Source organism: Dermacentor silvarum, chromosome 1, assembly GCF_013339745.2.
Source record: "Dermacentor silvarum isolate Dsil-2018 chromosome 1, BIME_Dsil_1.4, whole genome shotgun sequence".
NCBI lineage: Eukaryota > Metazoa > Arthropoda > Arachnida > Ixodida > Ixodidae > Dermacentor > Dermacentor silvarum.
This window is the reverse complement of record NC_051154.1, coordinates 157,051,959-157,070,206: the sequence shown is the minus strand read 5'-3', so window position 1 is coordinate 157,070,206 and position 18,248 is coordinate 157,051,959. Positions and strand designations below refer to the sequence as shown.

The 18,248-nt window shown below is 43.6% G+C and overlaps 1 protein-coding gene across 1 annotated transcript in view; it reads right to left on the bottom strand.

The window, feature by feature from the left end:
• LOC119436273 (probable 4-coumarate--CoA ligase 1) overlaps positions 1-18,248 on the bottom strand; it is an 88,202-nt gene that overhangs the window by 54,367 nt on the left and 15,587 nt on the right. Inside the window, exons 2-4 of the mRNA XM_037703073.2 lie at positions 8,533-8,740; positions 5,556-5,662; positions 4,745-4,938 (exon numbers count right to left, since the gene is read on the bottom strand). Coding sequence (XP_037559001.1) covers positions 4,745-4,938; positions 5,556-5,662; positions 8,533-8,740 — 509 coding nt within the window. The remainder of the gene's footprint in view (positions 1-4,744; positions 4,939-5,555; positions 5,663-8,532; positions 8,741-18,248) is intronic.

Below are 18,248 nucleotides of genomic sequence, written 5' to 3'. Positions count from 1 at the left end.
TCTCATGATCAGGGTCCCCTGTGAGTAATTGACCTAGATAAACATATTCCTTTACAGACTCTAGAGGCTGACTGGCGATCCTGAATTCTTGTTCCCTTGCCAGGCTATTGAACATTATCTTTGTCTTCTGCATATTCATCTTCAACCCACTTCTTGCACTTTCTCGATGAAGGTCCTCAATCATTTGTTGTAATTCCTCTCCATTGTTGCTCAATAGGACAATGTCATCTGCAAACCGAAGGTTGCTGAGATATTCGCCGTCGATCCTCACTCCTAATCTTTCCCAGTCTAAGAGCTTGAATTCTTCTTCTAAGCATGCAGTGAATAGCATTGGAGAGATTGTGTCTCCTTGCCTGACCTCTTTCTTGATAGGTAACTTTCTACTTTTCTTGTGGAGAACCAAGGTAGCTGCGGAATCCTTGTAGATATTTGTCAAGATATTCGCGTATGCCTCCTGTACTCTTTGATTACACAATGCCTCTATGACTGTTGGTATCTCTACTAAATCAAATGCCTTTTCATAATCTATGAAAGCCATATAGAGAGGTTGATTGTACTCCGCAGATTTCCCGATTACCTGATTGATGACATGGATATGATCCATCGTAGAATATCCCTTCCTGAAGCCAGTCTGTTCTCTTGGTTGACTGAAGTCAAGTGTTGCCCTGATTCTATTGCAAATTATCTTTCTGAATATTTTATACGATACTGAAAGCAAGCTAATGTGTCTATAATTCTTCCATTCTTTAACATCTCCCTTCTTATCGATTAGTATAATGTTGGCGTTCTTCCAGATCTCTGGAAGAACGCCTGAAGTCGTGAGGCATTGCGTATAAAGGGCCGCAAGCTTTTCAAATATAATATCTCCTCCATGCTTGATTAAAGCGACTGTTATTCCATCTAGTCTAGTAGCTTTTACCCTGGCCACGTTTTGCAAGGCCCTTTTAACTTCACCTCTAGTTATAGAACGAGTCTCTGCATCCTGTTCATCACTACTTCGAATGAAAGTAGGTTGGCTGCTCTGGGGACTGTACAGGTCAGTATAGAATTCTTCCGCTGATTTTACTATGTCATCAAAATTTCTGATGATATTACCCTGCATATCTTTCAGTGCAAACATTTTGCCTTGTCCTATGCCAAGTTTTCTTCTCACTGATTCCATGCTGCGTCCATAATTTACTGCTTCCTTAATCTTTTCCACGTTATAATTTCGGATATCTCTTATTTTCTTCTTGTTGATCAGTATCGACAGTTCAGCGAATTCTATCTGATCTCTCGAGTTTGACACTTTCATGTTTTGCCGTGTCTTTATTAGGTCCTTTATTAATTTGAAGAGCTTACCTACTGGTTGCCTTGGTGCCTTACCTCCCACTTCAATTTTTGCTTCTGAGATTAGCCTAGTTATAGTTTCATTCATTACCTCTATGTTGTATTCATCTTCCTGCTGTAAAGCTGCAAATTTGTTTGCAAGCACCAGCGTGAATTGGTCTGATGTTACCCTTACTGCGTCTAGATTGGCCTGTTTCTTCTTGACTAATTTTATCCTTTCTTCAAATTGAGAGAAATCTTAGTCCTCACTAACCTATGGTCACTGCACTTCACCCTACCTAACACTTCTACATCCTGCACTATGCTGGGATCGGCAGAGAGTATGAAATCTATTTCATTCCTTGTTTCTCCATTAGGGCTTTTCCAGGTCCACTTCATGTTGCTGCGCTTCTTGAAGAAGGTATTCATTATTCGGAGCCTATTCCTTTCCGCGAAGTTGGAAACAGCTAGCGCAAGACAGGGGTAATTGGAGATCACAGGGAGAGGCCTTCGTCCTCCAGTGGACACAAATATAGGCTGATGACGATGATTATTATTCCTTTCCGAGAATTCTACCAACATCTCTCCTTAAGTGTTCCTAGAATAGATGCCGTAGTGTCCCATTGCTTGCTCACCAGCGTGCTTTTTCCCCACTTTTGCATTGAAGTCGCCGATGACTACTGTATACAGAGTTTGCACCTTTCTCACTGCTAATTCAACATCTTCATAAAACTGTTCTATTTCTTCATCATCGTGACTGGATGTTGAGGCGTAGGCTTGTACTACCTTCATTCTATACCTCCTATTCAGCTTTATTACGATGACTGCTACCCTCTCATTAATGATGTAGAATTTATCAATGTAGCCTGCTATGTCCTTATGGACTAGAAATCCTACTCCGAATTCTCTCTTATCTGGGAGACCTCTGTAGCAGAGGACGTGGCCGTTAGTCAGCACTGTATAATCCTCACTAATTCTTCTAACCTCATAAAGGCCAATAATATCCCAGGCAATACCTGACAATTCCTCAAATAGCCCTGCTAAGCAAGCCTCACTCGATAGCGTGCGCGTGTTGAACGTTGCCAGGTTAAGTTTCCAGTGACGGCCTGTCCGGACCCACAGAATCTTAGCACCCTCAGCCGCGTCGCAGGTCTGACCGCCACCTTGGTCAGGTGCTCCGCAGCCGCTGGGGACTGAGGGCCATGGGTTAATTGTAGGAGTCATGAGGGAGGTAGTGGCCGAATACTGCACCAGGGAGGCCCATTCCTGTTCCGGTGATGGAGTGACATTGTTGAAGCGTAGTGGGCCTTCCTAATTTGGTTGCACCTGGACAAATATAGCCACACTAGCTCTCGGCGACATATTTTTTTTTTTGCCGGTGTCAGGCGCCACCTCATGTATGAAAATGTAGTGGACTGGAGGAGGATTCAAACTTGCGACCTTCAGATTAGAAGCCGGGTGTTCTACCTCTGCTCCACGCCACCACCACGCGCTTGTTTATGAGGCTTATAAAAGATGAACTAGTTTTAGTATTGCCGTATATTCCGGACTATAAGTCGCACCTCCCCCCCCCCCCCCCCCACACACACACACACCTATCGCGAGTATAAACAAAATGTTGTATAAGTCGCACTGGTGTTGTACACTCACCGCGAAATGCCGTACTTAAACCAGGGCACCAAATTACCGTACACATAATTTTTACAAACCGCAGAATAACTAGCAGAAAGAAATTCTTGCAGAAAAACCCTTCAAGCAACACTCCTCTTAGGCGCCGAAAATCAACATTTATAGCCCTTCACTATGCCTCGTCATCCGACGTAGTCGAAAAGTTCACCTACTTCAGCCAGCAGCATGGCTAGGGTCACCCTCGTCGGTCTCCGTTCCAAAAACATTTAGAGACGTTGTAAGCATGTCGCTTGTATTGTTACTGCGGCGTGGCATGCTCGAAAAAAAAAGAAAAAAAAAAACCCACTCATAATAGTTGTGCCAGTGCGCATGCATACGCGTATACGTATGAGTGGCACCGTTGTAGAAGACGCACTAAGGAAAATTTTGGAAATAGGCGCGACTTATATTCCAGAAAGTACGGTACTTAAATATTCAGCGTGTTCTCACACGACTACTGGCAAAACAAATGATGCTTAATGACTCGCATCTTTCTTCTTTTTTTTCTTTTTGAAATATATTCCGACTATACTTCTCATAGTGCTAATCGGAAATAAGAATGACTACACATCACCGCATGCCTACTCCTACGAGGGCCTTAATCAATGCTTCATGGCTCTGGAGATTGCAGGGCTTCAGAAAAACTTGTTGTCCTTGGCCTAGTTGGTGTTTCGTAAAGGACATTTTACTGCTGGCATCGTCGTCGTTCATATTTATGGCGCCCTCCGCGGTGGCTCAGCGGCTACGGCGTTCAACTGCTGAGTAGGAGGCCGCGGGTTCATTTCCGATAAAGACGGATTGCAAAAAACGCTGGCGTACCTAGATATGAATGCAAGTTGAAGAACCCCAGTTGGCCGAAATCAGCATGGGGCGCCCGGCTACGTAGCCTCAGAGCCCGTGAAACCCCGTAATTTAATGCAACATTTCTTGCTCTTTGGTTCGTCTCCTTGTTAATTATGTCCAATGCAAGTCGCGTATATAGGCCTTCAGCCGCGAACGGGCCATGAAATTAAATTTCAGCGGATACGTGGGCATTACCCGCCGTAGTGGCTAAGGCGTTGTGCTACTTAGATGGCGCGCCCGAGTTCGTGGGATTGAATCCCGGCCGCGGCGGTCGCATTTCGATGGAGGTGAAATGCAAAAACTCCCGTGTGCCGTGCATTGGGCGTACGTTAAAGAACCCCAGGTTCACGTAAAACTTACGTGGACATTGTGGTCCCATAGGCAACGAACTTGCGGGCACCGAGACAAGGGCTGCCTTGCATGATGGCACCGTAGTATTATGTATTATGTACTATGTATTTCAGTACTAAATAGAAAGTCAAAACCAGATACACACTTTGCCTATACATGTGATCCGATCCTTCGCGTTCAATCAGCGACGCCGAAATGACATTTCGTTGGCCACCGGAACTCAAACACTGTAACGCAAGTTTGGTGCTCAGACCAAGTGGTATTCAGCCGACGCTGAGCCCACCTGATCGGCCGTGAGAGCCGCCCAGATTGCGACCGCTGCCACATACAGCCAAGAATACGTGCGGGAGCGGCGGACGTTCTCTGGGAAGCACCAATGCTATACCATTCTGGAAAGATTTTCTATTGCGTCTTGGGCTCTGCCTTGGATATGCTATAGTGACAAGCTGTACGGGCCATGTTGCACCGGGCTAGACTAGTGCTGAATACCAACCTACTCGCACCACGAACAGCCCGAATACATGAATAAGATAGACAAGCCGCATCACATCAGCAAGCCAGAAGGAACGCTTACCCAGACGCAAGGATCTGAGCGATGAAATTTCGGTGTGACACCATGACACCTTTTGGCAGTCCTGTCGTGCCGCTCGAATACATGATGGCCAGCACACTTCGGGGGTCAATGCCAGCAGCCGAATAGCCAGTAGGTGATCCCTTGAGCTCCGAGAAGCGGATCATGCCTTCGTATTGACCCAACGTTACCAGCGTCTGCACAATGGTTAACGGCAAAGTGTTGGAAAATTGTTGAAGGGATGTGTGCTCGCCTGCGAATTTCTGTAAGAGCAATCACGCAAAGCTATATAGCCTAATTATTTTAATTAGATGATAAATGAGCGTATGGTTTATACTGGCGCATAACAGAAAAGTAGGTCGACAAGTGACTACAACTTCTTGCAAATAACCTTTCCGGTTCATGGCAGCTACTTTGTTTTACACTGAAAGCTTCGTTAAGACATCCAGCCCTGCAAATTTATAATCACTGATTATACTAGAATACGGCAGGAAAGTGCTACAACGCAATTTCATGGTCAGCTGGGTTTCACGTCCACAAAACCGAGACCAAGAGCTTTCTTTCTTTCTTTTTTCAAATTTCGGAATGAAACGTGATGTTTTAAAGGATGTGCCCTTTAGATTGTAAAAAAGTTTTCAACCTATTTTAAGTTTAGTTTCTCGCTTGTTCAGTTGACAAACATGTGCAGCTCTGAAGCAAAACTGACGAATATACTGCAGCGAGCAGATTACAGAAAATGTAGAGTAAACTGTTTTGACTAAGTGTAAAGTGCGCCTTCTATCTTAACAAAAAGAAAAAAAAGAAAAAAAAAAACCTTGATAGTCGGCACATCTTCACAAGCAGCCTTTGTCTTTTCCGCATTTGCGTCATCACAAAAGATGAGTTTGGGGCCAGAGTCCGCGAACTGGTACTGCACTTCGCCTGCATACAGAAGAAAAAATACGGGAGAAAAGGTAGTGGTTTTACTGTGCTGTACAGTTCGTTGCTGACGTGTTCAAACATTACCAATACTATTACAGCTGTAATGGTATTGATAATGTTGTAGACGGCCGCGCATGTAAACGTGTAGACGGCCCCATAAAAGAGAAAGAGAAGCAGGACAGTAATTTTCTCCCGAAAGGGACCCTAATTATTAAAGGGCTGAATGTCCTACAAGATGGAATGTCCATCGGGCCGCGTGACCAAAATGTCCAATTGAGACTGAATATCTAACGAGACGGAATGTCCAACTGCAAAAACGAATGCTTCCGTTTTGGAGAGAATTGACTGGTAGGGTTTCGGCAACATTCGTTCACACGCACATCAAGCTGTCAGCGCAAGTCACACAGACTGCTCTGCCAGGCCGCGAGCTAAGTGAGAATTTGCGGAAGTCTACTAAGTGTAAACGACGCTGCAATTATTTAGTATACTTTGGCGGCACCTCCAGGACATGTCCACTGAAGCGGAAATGGGGACGCCAAAGATGGAACTCGGAGCAGATCGGGTTACAGCTTTGATCCCCTCGCTGCTCTTTGAGTACCCTGGAGATCCGGCGCCTCCCGCTTCATTATAATCTCAGGTGCTCTCCTAGGCTTCCGTTTGTCAGGTACATGTGCCCTCCTGGAGGAGTAGTAAATAATACAATCCTGTCCCGGTGACACAGGGGAATAATGTTGTATGTTGTATGGATACCACAAACAAAGCCCGACCTGCAGATGAAAGGTCCAACGAGACAATGTCCAGTGGGTCACGTGACCGGCGAGACGAAATGTCCAACGAGATTGAATGTTCTACGATCCTGAATGCCCAACCGAGACAGAACGTCCAACGTGTCTGAATGTCCAAAACTGGACATTCCGTCTCGTAGGACAATCAGGCCGCAAGCAGACCCTAAGCCTGACCACTTAAACTTGGAAACAAAGAAGGGCAAGTGAAGAAAGAAACATATAGCACAAAATATATCGTGTTGCACACAGATAGAGGAGGGGCATTACAAGATAAAATCGAGTCTCGTAGCTGAAAATAATGGTATAACAGCTTTGTGGGCCTCATATCGACTTCAAGCTCGACCTTTTAGGAATGAGAAGTCAGTGAGCGAAGACAATGAAAGATGAAACTGTTGGAACCTGTTGATCAGCACAGAGCGGCGAGCGCTGAAAATTAATTGGTCATTGTAAAAACATGCGATCAAGCGTTTTACTGCAGCATACACAAGTCGGACCCGAAGGGCTCGGCGCACGCGCTTGGGAGTTCGAGCGATCTGGCAGCTGAGCGCACCCGATGGGAAACATAAGAAAGGACTTGTGCTCGCTGTGCAGAAGAACCGCAACGCGCACGTCTAAGCGGCGCAGCGTCCAAAGTGAAGAGGGTATAACGTATCAATATAGGCAAGGAATGTCGATGACTCATTTCGACAACAGCTGTTTAACGAGTACAATTATATTTGGCGCTCTGGCAAGATTACACTGAACTGGCAGTCATCAATTGAGATTTCTGTTGAAGGTCAAATACACAACGAATAATCTATGTTTGCGGCTCTGAGCTGCAAACATGGTATTTGTCGAAGATTAAGTGCCCCTAGAATCCGCTGAGTTTCATACTAAGATTACTGAAGGGAAATATGTCGGCTAGTGCAAGCGTTCGCCGTGAGTACTGCCCTTCAGCGAGCGTGTAAAATACGGGCTCTATAGTAACGTTCTGGAACGGAACCTTTTCATCACTTATTCGTTATACAGCGATGGATATCTACTGTAGCAACGTTTAACCTTATTCGAACCGTACAGAGAAATGAGTTTGAATATCAGCAGTTTACTCTCGGAGTATGTTTCTGTTTACATAGGTATATTTAGATTTGTCGATGCACGCCGCCCAAAGTACCGCAATTCATCCATGTGCCGAACATTATGTGCTAAGTAACATTTAACTGTTCAAAAGAAACTCTGCGAACAGATTCACGGCCCTAACGAACCCAGAAGGTCGATGCTATCTGAACAAATTATTACCGAACTATAGAAAAATCCACGCAGTTGTATCCGTTATTCCCAAGGCGCCTGAATAATTGCAACGCCAGATTTATCTAGTCAACCATGTTTGATCAAGACACCCGAAGTTAGGCACGGGCGCCGATTATAAGCGTGAACACTATTATTTACCAGCCTTGAATTGCTTAAGTGGAAAACCAAACATTCATTTTTAGGGAGTTCAGTCGTGCTTGCTGTCACCTCTGAGACCAAGTGGAGAAAGTGTCATTTGCAAAACTGTGCGTATCTTTCTAGCCAGCTTTCCAGGCTTGCGTTCATAATGGCTACATTCCTGGATATCACTGCCGGTGACGAGGATGTTTGCTGTGTTCGATATGCAGCTACAATAAAGGCCCAGTTACTGGGAAACGGAAACTACACAGAGAAGTGTGCTCAGAATTTGAACGAACATTTTAGCTATAGAACCAAATTGCTTTACCTATTCCAATACGCATGAAGCATAGAAAGGTATAATTCGGCGGGAAGACGTTCTATTTAAAAATGTAGCTAAATTATACGTAAAAAAGAATGAAAGACGATATTCAAAAAAAAAAGAAAAACAAATATTATTTCTCCTTTATTTGTTCAAACACCACGTGAAGTGCTTGATGATCAGAGTGAGAACATAATTTTAACAAATAATCAGGGGTTACGAGCAGGCTGTAAAAGCTCACTCCCCCACCCCTTCTTATCTCAGAACTATGGTTCTGGCTGCGTTACAAAGGCGGATAAGGCCTTAGTTATATCGCTTGTGCCAAGACGAAAAAGAGAAAGAGAAAAGGCGGCACTGACGCTTTGTCAAGTTGCCCTTGGCGAAGACCATACGGCCACCGGCGAGAATAGTGCCATAAAAGGCGATGATCAGGTCGGCGTGGACACCACTGTGGATGCCCGCAAGGTCTCCCGCCTGGAAGCCCAGGTTCCGCAGACCAGCCGCAACACGTCGACACGTGTCCTCCAGCTGCCGGTACGAGTGTGTCTCTCCCGTGGCGTCGTCCACCTGCGCATGTTTAGAAGGCGCTGCCTGGAGCTTCTCCGGTGGAACAACGAAATCCTCGCTGGCCATAGGATAGTTCAGGTGCGCAATGCTGCAAGGTGGCTATGACTCCCGCCCTCCTCCTTTCTCCATGATTACTGTGGTTTACTATCAATCAATCAATCAATCAATCAATCAATCAATCAATCAATCAATCAATCAATCAATCAATCAATCAATCAATCAATCAGGCTCTATAATAACGTTCTGGAACGGAACCTTTTCATCACTTATTCGTTATACAGCAATGGTATATCTACTGTAGCAACGTTTAACCTTATTCGAAGCGCACAGAGAAATGAGTTTGAATATCAGCAGTTTACTCTCGGAGTATGTTTCTGTTTACATAGGTATATTTAGATTTGTCGATGCACGCGGCTCAAAGTACCGCAATTTATCCATGTGCCGAACATTATGTGCTAAGTAAACATTAACTGTTCTAAAGAAACTCTGCGAAACAGATTCACGGCCCTAACGAACCCAGAAGGTAATATTTGTTCAGATAGCATCGACCTTCTGGGTTCGTTAGGGCTGTGAATCTGTTTCGCAAAGTTTCTTTTGAAGAGTTAATCAATCAATCAATCAATCAATCAATCAATAAATCAATCCATCATCTTAATTTTTCCGCTTGGTAAAATTCCGCGTGTTAGCTGCCCCTTCTCGTTGTTTGGCGCGAGCACAGATTAGATAATGACGGAATTAAAGCTCGCACAGAAAAAAAACCCTAAAGCATGAAAGAGGTCCTATGTATACGAAAATTGTGGAATCTTGGCAAGACCTGGCAGCAGACATGATTCTCCAAGGCCAGATAGCCTCGCTATACTGTTGCCCTTAACAAAACGTCCAACGGCTCTATTCTCCCCAAGCGCAGTCTAAACATTGCATTCACTTCACACTACACTCGTTATGTCATGTCAAACAACAGGTTTAAGAACGACATCATTTCTTTGTTTCTAGGGAATTTTAGGATTTCGCGCGTACGACTGCGCGCGTAGCGAACGCCATGACACGCGCGACACCTCTAGCCACCTCGAACAAACTACAACAGCGCTGAAGGCCTCATCTCCTCTCAGATGGCGCTACATAACCCAAAATCAAATTTTCCTCAAACAGTCGAAGATGGCGCTATCAACTCCGCGCGCATAAGTCTCCTGTGAGTGTTCAACGGACACTTATTTTGAGCGAAGCGATTACCTAAAGAGGACTTCCCTCAAACGAGATGGTTATCATTGGGGAAATAAAACAATAACGGCGACTTTTTTTCGTCATTTGATTTTACTTGAGGGTCGCAACTTCGTCATAAACAGAATGCCGACTTAGTTTGTTAGTTTTCTTTTGCAGTGGTGGTGCAAGCCCAATAATACGACTGTGTGTTTGGTTTAAGGGGAACGAGGGCACCTTATTTATGTTTAAATATGGGGACAGCGCGAGATAGAATAAATAAACGAACGTAGTGTTCTGAGAAGAGTCCCATTAGGTTACATGCTTTGTCGGTTGGTCAACAAATTACGAAAGATCAATATACTAAGTCACGACATGATACAGTCGCGTTGTAAATGACGCTCTGTAAGTCTGTGAATTATACCCAAAACTTGCGGAAAACCAGAAAAAAATGCAGATCTAACGTATATGTAGAAACTTTTGTGAATAGAAGCTTTGGTGAAGCGGTTAATTGAATGTATACAGTTAAATGCAATGCGTACAATATTGTATAATTTTCACCCTACACTGTCAAAATTAAACATGACATAACAAAGAAAAACGAAAAATTTCTATTTTTACTACAGAAAATTTATTCCAAAAGAAGAAACAGGTACCTTACCTTTTATAAAAATGATATTTTTCTGTTTGTGGTGGAAGACAGTTTTTCTTGGTCTTAAAGAATTAGTCCCCATACTATAAAGTGAGAGATTTGTCATCAATACTGTGAGCTAAAGGAGATTTGTTCGTCTCCATTATTCTCAATTAACATTTGGGTGCAGTTTCACCAGCCATGCAAGTATAGGCAGGTAGATCTCGTATACGCTAGCCAGCTGCGTCTTAGTTATTGAATAAGATTCAGCTGCAATCAAGGTCGAGTCATGACGTTCAGACCACTACTATAATATCAATTGGATGTGTCGTGTAGTGCTGGGTGTCTGGGCGCGAGAGGTCTTGTCAGGGTGGTCACAGCTCATATGTTCTACGTAGCATGCTTATCCGTAAAAGTATGGTCTGTTACGCCATATACCAGCATCTGACTTTTTCATACTACATGAAAGCTGCAGTCATGATGGAAGTAAAAGTTACTCCCTTAATGGAATAAACTATCTAACAATACTTTTCTGCAAAACTACGTTAAAAACGCCAACACGTTATTTTGGTGAAGTCGCAGAAAAACACGCTAACCGAAAACAGAATACAGAGAACAGAAAATATGTTACAAAAGTTGCCATAAGTTTTCTGTTTCTTTTTTTCAGAAGAATGTTTTAACAGTGTATGCAGCGTGCAATATCTCACGCACTGTTTATGATTGTGCACCACACCGGTCACAGCGTCATCTCATGCAATGTTTATGCACTGCACCGTACACAGGCAATGCCGAAATGCAATTTGACACGTTGACGCAGTGATGTCAAACGGATGAAGGCGATTTATGGTGCTTAACGAGGGAAACACTGGGATGACAAGTTTATGCACAGATAAGTACGACACATATCTAGATGCATTTAAGGATTGTATAACCTATGTGCCAAAGTGACACATACCCATTCCGGGGGATTGTCCGAGAATGGGTAAGCACCCAGTGACACTGTCTCAATCGCACTCAATGATCTAAGAATGGGATAGCCGAAGTACCACAACTTTAATAAAATCAAAGAAGCCGTTGAACATCATGCGACATTTCCATTAAGGGATTTCTGTGTTTTACAGATTACCTGTGAGTCGACGTTATCCCTTTGAAACGCTGTGTACACAATTGTATACTCCATGAAAGTGCGTCAACAGCACTAGCATTGATGAAAATAATGGTACTTATAGTGTGTCGCATACATCTTGAAACTGATCTGATTGGAATTGTGTTGCAATTTTGAATAACGGGTTTAGTGAAACGAGTGGGAAGGCAGACGGTTATTTGTACTTGCTCGGTGCGAGTATGTCGTTGTATGTAGTGCGTGTACTCCTTTCATTGTTTTTCACAGTGTGTTGCATGAGGCATAATTTTCAAGTGCCTGGATGGGTGCTTTTTAAGCTTGCTAGACATGAAGTAGTTGATGTTCTCATATGTAATGTTCCAGCAGTGAGTTTTCGCATGGAGTCCATGTTCTGTAAACATGACAAAACTCTCTAAAGAATTGAAAATTCTTAATTTATTTTGCAGATGTATGCTTTTTGTGAGACTGAATATGCAAGAAATGCGGTTAAAGTAAGTTTTCAGTCAACACAATTCATTGGCGTCTGAAAGTGTTATGTATACAGGTTTTATTCCCAATTTATTGTTTGATTACGTAGAACGTAGGTGAACTCACTGGCAGTGTTTTGTCGTTCCAAATTCCATGCGATGCCAGCTGCAGCAGCGGTATACCACATATACAGTTGCTTAAAAATGAGGTAGCCGAAATATGAGTAATGTAGGAAAAATCAAAGAAGCCGTTAAATATCTTGCGCGAATAAATTAAGAGGTATGGGTGCTTGAGAAATAGCGATGAGCCGGCATTATGTGCAAAAGTTTATGTCGTGGTTTAATGGTTTATTAGGCAGAACAGATGCGCGCTCATTGACACTACTTTGCCAGTAAATACTCCGTGCTATATCTGTACAACCTCTTCGGAACGACACACCAACGAAGAAAACATGGCAGCAAAGAAAGATTGGCTGAAGGAGAAAGTACGTGGTCGCGCTATTCTCGTGACTACAATACCATCCCATTTAAACGAAAAAATTATGCAAGTCTCACGCACTCTGAGAATCTACGTTCCGCGAAGCATTTTGCGGATAGCTGGTTATTCAGCGTCGTTTGGGGCTCTACAAAGCATTATAATTGAACCAACGTGTTCCTGCAGTGCGAAGAAATGCGTGTGTGTGACGGGAGCGTGCGTGTCACGATAGCAGCGAGATGACGGTGGTAACATGAACACTGATTAATTGTACTCCGGTGAAGAAACGCTACAGTTTGTTCCGTTGCGACCTGGCCCGATCTCGAAGGGGATACAATATGGGAGAAACTGGCACGCTCTCGCTTTTATGACCAGTTCGTTGCTATGCGATGTGACGCACGCGAACAACTGGGGTACGGTTGGCTATTATTCGCACCTTCCATCCCTGTGTCTGTGCACATGCACGTGCTCTCGGTTTTGAAATGAATTTAAAGGAATGGTTTTAAAGTAATAATTGCTGCTGTGCGACGTAACGCACGCGACAGTCGTATCGAAACCCTTGTTGGCATTGACACGAGAGAAGTATGCGTGCGTTTGTGGCCTAATAGGTAAAACATTGGGAAGTTGTGCTGGACGTCCCTGGTTTTTCCCATCATCAGAAAAGTAATTATATGAGGCCCGAAAGTAGTCGCGACAGGAAGCCACCTTCCGCAAAATGCCTGATATGAGACTATAAAAATGCCCCGCATTAAAAGATGTGAAATCGCGAAAGATTGGCTGCTCACCTGCAGCTAGTGTACATGCACAACGAATCACAATTAGCAAATTACAAATGTAATTAAGTAACTTTTATTTAGGCAGTATGTTCCCACAGCTGAACACTGGCATGTAACTCAAGCTCTATATGTTTAAACGAGATAGTCTCACATCACAACAGTGTTGTGAGGCCTATATTTAAGAATCCTTGTTTCTTACATATACAAGCGCTTCTTCACTGATGCCCGCCAGTCATTATAGTGGTCGGTAGCGGTAACAAGCTACAAAGTCAATATATCCACTTTGTAGCTCATGCTGGTACCTTCGTCAATAGCACCGCTCATCAGCAGACGGCGCGCATGGTACTGTCGGCCACGCCCTCCGCCGTTTCTCTTAGCAAATCGGGGCCTGCATTCGCGTACCTTAATTGCCATCACTGATTTGCCGCGGTGAGAGAGAGGATGCGATCCTGCGATCATTGCGCTTGGTAGCATAGACGATAGCGTCGACGCCACGACGGTGGTGAACAGGAGGCGCAAGTAGACGCAAGGGTCCCAGGAATCGTTGTTGCACGTGACATGTAGTCGTAGATGGCACTAACGCAATAGCGTTAGTTCTGTCTACTACACCTACTAGTACGCACCATCTATTACACACATAAATAGTGCACACACACGGACGCACGCACACACGGACGTGCACAGTTTTTACACTGCAACTGTTCCTAAGAGCAGATTTCAGTAAATCATCATGTTGTACATTTTATTATCGAAGGTGACCTGGTCAGATCAACGGCAACCAGCCTTTACAAGTGCAGAGCTTTTGGTACATAGCTCCTGATAAGGAGCGGGTACTGTCACATCAATCTGCGTTTTCAATCATATCGGCACATGGGAAGGAAACGACAACTTGAGGGCATATAGGTGATGGAGCAGATGCTCAGTACCGCGCGAGCTTCTCAAGACAACTGACTACATAACCGGTACGAAAGTCTGGGGTTTTCCCGTCGTTTATTTCGTCACATAAGCTTATTAAATGCGAAGCACTTCTTGGCGAACATTTCATACTTTGACAGTACCTATTTATCTACCTATCTAGCCGCCTACGTCTTTGTGCTCTCATGGTCGTTTCGTTAACTTGGTATGTACCAAAATTGGCATACTATGAGAAGAGTATATGACGAACACAAATGATATGTCATGATAAGAATGTCATTACATGCGTGTCATGTAGGTCATGAAACAGCCGCCTACGTCTTATTGCTGTCATGGTGGTTTCGTTAACTTACTAGGTACCAAAATTGGCCTAGTATGACAGGAGTGCATGACGAACATAAGTGATAGGTCATGACATAAATGTCATGATATGCGTGTCATGTAGGTAATGACAATAACCCAGCAAAAAATATTAACACTCAAAAACCACGGAAACGGGTTCGGTCGTGGGCACTAAGTGAAGGAAACACTAAAGGATGATGGTAGAAATCATAGTCATGGGCATGACTCGGCATAAATGACAATGACTAAGCGAAAAAGATTAACACTCAAAAGCCACTGTAATGGGTTTGGATGTGGGTACTAAGGGAAGGAGACACTTAAGGATGCCGATAGAGGTCATAGTCCTGAGCATGACTGAGCAAAAATGACAATAACACAACGAAAAAAAGATTAACACTCAAAAACCACTGAAATGGGTTCTGACGTGGGTACTAAGTGAAGGAATCACTAGAGGTTGATGGCAGAAGTCATAGTCATGACCATGACAGATCAAAAATGAGAATGGCTCAGCGAGAAAAGATTACAACTCAAAAACCACTGAAATGGGTTCGGACGTGGGTACTAAGTGATGGAAACACTAAAAGATCATGGTAGAAGTCAGTCATGATCATGACTGGGCAAAAGTTACAATGACTCAGTGAAAAAACATTAACACTCAAAAACCATTGAAATGGGTTCGGACGAGAGTACTAAGTGAAGCAAACATTAAAGGATGCTGGTAGAAGTCATAGTCATGACCATGACTCAGCAAAAATGAGAATGACTCAGCGAATAAAGATTAACACTCAAAAACCAATGGAATGGTTTCGGATGTGGCACTAATTAGGTGAAAGAAAAGGCTAAAGGTTGACGGTCGAAGTCATAGTCATAAGCATGACTAAGGCTTTCGCCTTAAGGTCTCTTAGGTGTAGCTAAAGTGACTCCTGAGGACTCATGACATGGATGTCATGAAATGGGTGTCATGTAGGTCATGAAAGAGCCGCCTACGTCTTGGTGCTCTCATGGTCGTTTCGTTCTCTTGGTTGGCTCCCTGCACACTGCTTCGCATAACTCCGATTCCCACAGGGCGTGGGATCTGCCGGATTTTTTCCCGTCACTACATTTGGTGTTAAATAAGCACTGCAGAGACTGTTTTGCAATGCAAGCCCCTCCCCCCCTTTTTTTTCAGCTATCATTTTGTATCCCTTCCCGCCGAGTGGACCATTCTGGGGATATCGGAGCTGCGGCTTCTCGCGAGGCCAATGACTAATGGAATAAAAGACTGGAAAGTGAAAAGAACAATTACAAAATGCGGCTCCCGCTGTAAAGCAGCCAACAGCAACGCACCGCTGTCTTAAGGCCAGATCGGCGCCTACCAACATGGCATGAATCTGAAGTCAGGCTCTCCTATTATTGTGCTGTGAAAAATAAAGATGGAAATTGTAAATGGCGGCTGAAACCACGAAATGTTATTGCGTTGAAGCAATAAGGGCAAATGTTAAAACGTGAACGTAGACAGCTTGTTCGATGTTCTTATTGACGTGAATTGGGAAACGTCGCACAAACATTTAAGAATGAAAAGTGACACAAAACGTTCAGTTAACGCAGGGACAGCCCATTTCCGAAGCTCATTTCCACCATAACGCATTTTATGCTGTCTTTGCCATTTTCCCTTCGAACATTTCTAACTTCCTTGAGAAAGCATTACGAAACGAGCACTTTCGCTTTTAGTTTGCATACGAGCTAGCGGAAGTTGCACAATCAATGTCTACCGTCGACTAAAAAGAATCCGTGCACATTAGCGGAAGGGACACGCAACCGATTCTAAGAGCTTTCGTTTTGTTGCCTGCTGGTATTATTGCTTCGTTGTCGCAGGGCAAGAAAGAAAGGAGAAAGAAAGAAAGAAAGAAAGAAAGAAAGAAAGAAAGAAAGAAAGAAAGAAAGGAGGCAATAATTTTATTGTCGGATGTTTTCCACCCCGGATCACTTGAGTTCAGACCTTTTTATCTCCTGAACAGAGACTGGGCACCTGATGTGAAAATAGAGGCCATGACATGAAAATTATGTATCGACAGCATGTGTAGAGTTCCAACATATCGTCCTCAGATTCTCACTTTGAATGGTCATGGTATGCTTCAATTTAGAGAGAAAGAGAGAGAGATAGAGAGTAAGATAAATCAAAGGCAGGGAGGTTAACCGGGAATGAGCCCGCTTAACTACCCTGCACTGGGAGAAGGGAAAAGGAAGGGAAAAAGCTGGCGATCAACGTACTTACAACGTTCACGACGTATTTTACTGCCCATCCGCCGAGCGGCCAGGAGTATGTCGCTAAAATGAGACAAAAAATTCGCAAAATTTCTGCTAAATCTTGCTTCAATGTTGCTAAGATTGTCGCTAAAACTTTCGAATGAATTTTAAACAACCTAGGTGTTTTGTAACGTTATAGTGTGAGCTAACGTGGCGTAAATCATTTACCGAAACACTTCGCGTTTGTTCCGTACAGGTGTATGAGCAAGAAACAGTAAATTTACAAGCAGGGTGCAGAGGGCTTTTGCTTTGTTAATATATTTACAAAAGAACTATTTATGCAACTGAAGTTTTGCGTTTATGTTCAGACTGTAATCTTGAAAAAGTAGTACAATTCTAAAAAAATACGAGAAAAGAGTATCATAGTGCGAAAAAGTTCTCCGTCCACATTAGCTCTGCAAATTTTGTAGTTCTCGGCGCTCGTGAAAGAAGAAAATTTTGCGGCACGCGCTCAGTAACATGTTAATACGCCAATGACAATACATGATTATTATACAGCTGAAATAGTACCCTCCAGCCCCTTGATCCACCTTAAAGTTTTCTGCAGTATTGATTGGTCCGAAAGCCGTGAGAACCAGAAGCTCGAATTCGCATGAACGAGCCGACTCGCTCCGGTATGCACACGCCTTTCTACATCTCACCCGCCATTCAGCTCCCGCGTTCTAAATCATACTGTGAAATTTGTTGCAGTAAGATTTGGCAACTTAATTTAACTTCTTGTACTGCTAGGCTTCAAACGTACTTCAACGTATTTAGTGAAACTCCATGACCGGCAGCGCTGGGACACATTCAAATAATTTTTAGTCATAAAAAAGTATACATTTTCTGAAGAAGCTTTTGAAGACCACCGATGTGATGGCAATTAATGTTTCATCATGGTCACAGAACCCACGCGTCATACAGCCAATTTCGGTCGCTTACGTATATCTTTCGAATAATAAGTTCTTCAAGGAACTTTTCGGAGTGCATTTAAAACTTAAAAGGCGCTGAAAAGTCACCGGACACTAAATAGAAAATGTGTCGCTCATCAGGCAAGCAAGCCACTAAATCAAGCGACAAGTGCACTAAAATGGCCACCCTGCTGAGGGCCCATATTCCCCATATTTCACGGATGCAATAAAACTATCGTGTTTGTCTGCCAGAACGACGACCACAAGCGTCATTCTCCACCATCGTCAAACTCAATGTCTTCCTGCCATCGGGCTTCACACCCCTTCAATAGTAATGATAAGGTCACACTGAAGTCACCGTGATATTACTATAACGTGCACCTCTTTCGTGGCGAACTTTCCATCG